General features: G+C 31.9%; 1 protein-coding gene across 1 annotated transcript; it reads right to left on the reverse strand.

Annotated features, from left to right (window-relative positions):
* Positions 1 to 4,510: 4,510 nt before the first annotated feature.
* On the reverse strand, positions 4,511 to 5,373 carry LOC125812283 (F-box/kelch-repeat protein At3g06240-like). Its single transcript, XM_049491794.1, has 2 exons — positions 5,345 to 5,373; positions 4,511 to 5,267 (listed from the first exon to the last, which is right to left on the reverse strand). The coding sequence occupies exons 1-2, from the start codon at positions 5,371 to 5,373 to the stop codon at positions 4,511 to 4,513; spliced, it is 786 nt and encodes a 261-aa protein (XP_049347751.1).

Raw genomic sequence — 5,373 nt, forward strand, 5'->3', positions numbered from 1 at the left:
ATATTTCAATGGGTTTGGTGAGTATTTTTTTACATGAATAAATATGGGTTTAAACCCATATTCAACCCATAAAAATATGGGTAAAATATGAATAAACTATGGGTAAAATATAGACTAGCCAAATGGATTAAGCTTTCAACTTTTATTCACTCAAAATTCATGATATCACTAAAAAATTTGTAATTTCTCTTTCTTTTATTCACTCAACATATTAAATGTATATTTCTATTTTTTAATTATAATTTTTTTATTTGTTTAATTTTATATTGGATAACAAATAATAGTGTAAAGTAAGTTAACCATGTATTAGTATTGATATTGCTTTGCATTAAGCATGTTTTACTCCTAAAATGCAAATATTCATTTACTTTGAAACTAAAAATATTTTTCCCTTCTTTGTTTTGTTATGATTCCCGTATGGTTTTGAGTTCTAAGCTTTTGACAACACCGTTGTGTGTGTCGGCCCCAATGGGTGAGTCTTTAGTAGTGGATGAGGTGTTTCGATCTTGCTTGGTGACTATCCAACTAGGGGCGTGAAACCCCGGTTGACCTTATTACATTTATATTGAAAAGTTGAGGATTTTTTTTGAGCAACTTTCATAAATAGCAAACATAAAAATTATATTTGTATGTTATAGATATAATTTTTATAATTGCGCTCCATAACAAACTTTATGTTAGCTATGGAGCATCAGATTGTATAACTCACTGGCAGGAGCTTCAGATTTGTATAAGTTCGCTGGCAGACCATTTGTATAAATCGTTGGCAGCCTCTCGTTTGTATAAATCGATGCCAGCCTCTCAATTCAATTTTATGTGTTTGTATATCTACATAAAATTTGAATTTGTATACAATTGAATCAATAACATATTTGTATATCAAATCTCTCTCTCTCTCTTTATACAACATAAATTATACATTGTAATTTGTATAATTTGTGTTTGTATAAAGCGAGAAAGAGAGAAAGGCAAAAGAGAACTGGGCAGCGAAAGATCTGTATTTGTATAATTATAAGTGTATAGGACGAAAATATATGTTTTCGTATTTATATATATAGTTTTCTCTCGCTTTATACAAACACAAACACATTTTATACATTTGTGTTTGTATTAAAGCGAGAGAGGCGAGGGAGAGACTGGCGAGCGAGAAACCTAGGGAGAGAGGTGAATGGCAACTGTTTGCTACGGGTTACAATTAAATCAAACTGATGTTATAGCATTTAATTTGAATTAATAGTTTGTTATTTTATACTATTTTTCCTTTTTTTTACCTCTATGATACAATAAAACTAAATAAAGTATTTTCACCATTTTTCATCCAAAAAAAAGGAAAATTTTCAAAACAACAATATTTTAGCATTTAATAGGACCACATAGCCACACTTTTAATATTTATTGAAATTGTCAATATTTTAGTTCGTTGTATTGTTGATTTATGTATTTTTTATTTGTTTAATTTGAAAAACTACAATTAGTTAATAACATAATTGAGAAAATCAGGGGAGAGAATATTTCAAATAATGTAAAAATTACTGCAATTCCTCATGAGTTACGTTCCAAATAAGAATCAACATGGCTTCTCTCTCCCTTATTCTTCAAATTTCCAATATCGATTTTTAACACTCCATTGATTATAGTCAATCTATGTCAAATTGAAGTCGGTTGATTTGAGATTTTCGTTGGTAATGAAGAAGATATTAGAATAAATACAGAATAAAAAAGAAATATTGAACTTGTTGGCATACAAAGTGAGATTGAAATACAAAGTGAGCACAAAAATATAAAACTTGTTGGCATACATTTAGAATGAATAGGATATAAAAAAGAAATACAAAACTCATTGGCGTACAAAGTGAGATTGAAAGAAAAACTGAGATTGAAATACAAAGTGAGCACAAAAATATAAAACTTGTTGGTATACATTTAGAATGAATACAAAATAAAAAAGAAATACAAAACTTATTGACATACAAAGTGAAATTGAAATACAACGTGATATTAAAATACAAAGTGAGCACAATAAATACAAAACTTGTTGGCATACAAAGTGAAACTGAAATACAGCGTGATATTAAAATACAAAATTGTTGGCATATAGAACGGGTTGCTATCCATATTTATAGCAATATCTGAGCTAACTTGGCAGCCATGTCACATGGTGTCATTGGCTTTGCATGAGGATTTATATCCCTCTCTATTTCAACAGACCTTTCTTGATTAACCACCCCACATGGTGTCATTGGCTTTGCAAAACTCTTCACCATTTTGCTGGTCTCTCATATTGACAGCAATAGGTGGTTATAGTTTGAATTTCAATGGGTGTAAATCTTTTGAGGGATTCATAAGATTTGTGGAAGAAAAAAAAGATGAATGTTGAAGAGAGATAATAGGGAGTCCAGTTAAAGAAGGAAAGATGGAGGTGAATTGAAGTGAGAAAATTTGGATAAAAAATGTGAGAGAGAATTATGGGTAATGGAGTCAAATTTAGCCAAAAGTGGGCCTCCGTTGAGAAATAAAAGGAAGTGATATTAGGATACACTTTATTTGCTATATAATTAACATATTGATGTTTATAATAATTAGTTTAAACTGTAGTCATTTTTAATAAATATGCTAGGGATTTTGACTAGTTAACTAATTTTTCAAAAGGGAAAAAAAAAGACAAATATTTTCTCCATGTTGAATTCTAAAGTAGAGTATTATTTACTCATGAAAATATGGATAAATATAGGTAAACTTGTATTTACCCAATTCATTTTTACTCATATAAAATATGAGTGGGTTGAATCATTACCCATTTTATGTTGACCCGTTTTCAACCGGCCCAAATTTAATCCAATCCGCTCATGTGCCACTAATATTTCTAACTAATATTGTCAAGATTCTATTGGCTATATACTACAATGTTTTACATGAAATCCTTTCTTCAAACAATCTATTTGCAAATGAGGGTACTGTCATATTATCAAATTCTACCAGGCAAACAATTATTGACACATATTCAAGAATTAGACAAAGATACTAGCAACTTATAAAGCAAGTGACTCAACACATAAGAGATGTGTGATTTTCTTTGAAGAGAAAATTTCAATATTATATGACAATGTTGCTTAAATAACTCAAGTGAAAGAAGAATATATTGAAGGAAACAAAATAAACATATTTTGACGAAGTTCTTTTCAAGCACAGTGTTCAACATAATTTATACAAGATCATCTCTGAAATGTTAAATGACATTATCAAGGGAAGTAAATATGTGTTGCACTCTTCTTTCCTTGGTTAGGTTTTGTCCCAATGGGTTTTCCGAGCAAGGTTTTTAACAAGGCAGCAAACAATGCGCATTACGAGATATGTGTACTCTTGTTTCTTAACTAGACTTTTTCCCAATAAGATTTTAATGAGGCATGTTATCGGACACTCAAGGGGGGAGTTGTAAATATATTATATTTATATGGATGTTCATAACTTCAAGGTATAATTACACCATTATGTGAAGTAACTACCCCACCTCCATAAACCATAATCTTCCCCCAATCTTCCTCCATAACTTTCATGATTAATGTCATGTTTATGACTAACCTTTTATATTTCATCCATTTTTATGGGAGTTCATAACTTTTCACATAACATTCCTTTTGCTTTCATCCATTTTTTAACGGCAAAATTCTATTGTAGGTTCTTCTTTCCCCTACATTTTTCCCTCTTCAGATTTCACATCACTAAACAGTCAAAACCCGTAATTCGTTTTACTTCAGATATCTGCACAACGTAAATTATCAAATTGAGTTTCAATACCTTAACTGTTTGTTACATTTTGCTCCCACAGTATGAAGAATGGTATAAGTCCCTCTTCATACTAGTAATTAGAATGTGAAATTAATGTATAAATAAAGAGTAGCAGCTGGTATTGGTATAACAGCGCAGGTAAAACAAAATAAAATCATAAGGTAGGATAAATGAGTAGCAAAGTGATTCCATATGGGGAAGCAATATGTAATATCAGTTCTACATAGGAAGGGATTCCAAGATTATTGTTAGGGTCAGATTAAAAAGATAGCAAGAGAAGTGGCACCCAAAGGTATGGCCCTAGCAGTGAATGGAGTGGGCTAAGGATCATGAGGTCTCAAGTTCAATTCCTAGTAGAGCAAAAACACACCTAGGTTATTTTGTCTCATCTGTCCAAACCTCGGTGGTCATAATTACCTGGTACTGTGATGATGGCAGGTAGCAGTTACCCCATGGAATTAGTCAAAGTGTACACAAGAAAGTGGATAGCAGCTTGAGAACAAAAAAATCAGCAATACTCCTTAAAAAGACAACTTTAGTGCATCCTTAATAGTACAATTGAAATAGTTACTTATAGAAATTACAAGCATAGATTTCCCACACAAGAAAATACAGAAGGATTTGAATAATTTAAAGGAGATGGATGATAAAAGTGGATAATATACAGAGGAACATGTTCTCATAATACCTGTATACAACATCATCTTGTTCATCACACAATACACTAACCCTCTGTTTCTCTGCCAAAGTAAGGTGAGACTAGGCTATCAACAAAGGTTCGACCTTCATAGCTAATATGATTTACATCAAGCAACAGATCCTTACACCAATTCTCTGTCATATTGTAGATAACCAATTCTTCATTAACATCCAATAAAACATCATCATCATCACCGATGGAACACAATAGTTTACCAAGACAAACATTCAAATTCGGACCTTTAATCTCAAATTTTGTCCAAGATTCCTTAACCCCATACTCTTTCATGATCCAAAATATAATTTTGTCCATTGATGGGGATAAAATGGTGGATATACAAAGATACCCTTTAAGAGCTGCAAGTTTACACATAAAGCAATAATCCTGAAGATCAGTAGGACCTGGTACCTCCGAGAATTTATCGACACTTAAATTGAAACCAACAATTGCAGATGAATATTCAGGAATTCTATGAGTCAACCAATGCAAAGCCCCATTAACCAAAACCCCAGAAACACTGTCAGTATGTGAATGATCATAAGGAGAATTCTCAAGTTTCTCCCAAAGGCCCTTTCTCACAGAGTTGATATCCACACAAGTGGCAATCCTAAATTGATTATAACAATAATAAGAAAGAGCAACCACCTTATAGTCATCACTAACAACATTATACCCTAAACCATACATGTAACAGCTACCTTGCAGAGGAAGAACCAAATCAAAACTTGGAATTTGATGGTGCTTTAAGGTAGTGGGGTTGATCAAGAATTTCAAATTTTCTCTATCAACCACCAAGACCAATCCATTACATGAGCCAGCAACAGAAATCCACTTATGTCAGAGCTGCTGAAAATTTACCTTTCTTGAAATGCCACCGATTTCTCCAT

The sequence above is a fragment of the Solanum verrucosum genome, unplaced genomic scaffold, assembly GCF_900185275.1.
Source record: "Solanum verrucosum unplaced genomic scaffold, falcon-dt-bn FXZP01000115.1, whole genome shotgun sequence".
In the NCBI taxonomy this organism is placed as follows: Eukaryota; Viridiplantae; Streptophyta; class Magnoliopsida; order Solanales; family Solanaceae; genus Solanum; species Solanum verrucosum.

Excerpts from the sequence above, each read along its gene's own strand:
- LOC125812283 (XM_049491794.1), bottom strand. The coding sequence starts at position 5,373 with ATGGAGAAATCGGTGGCATTTCAAGAAAG. Across the intron at positions 5,268-5,344 it reads TCGGTGGCATTTCAAGAAAG|AGAAAATTTGAAATTCTTGA; the intron begins GTAAATTTTCAG and ends GGTGGTTGATAG.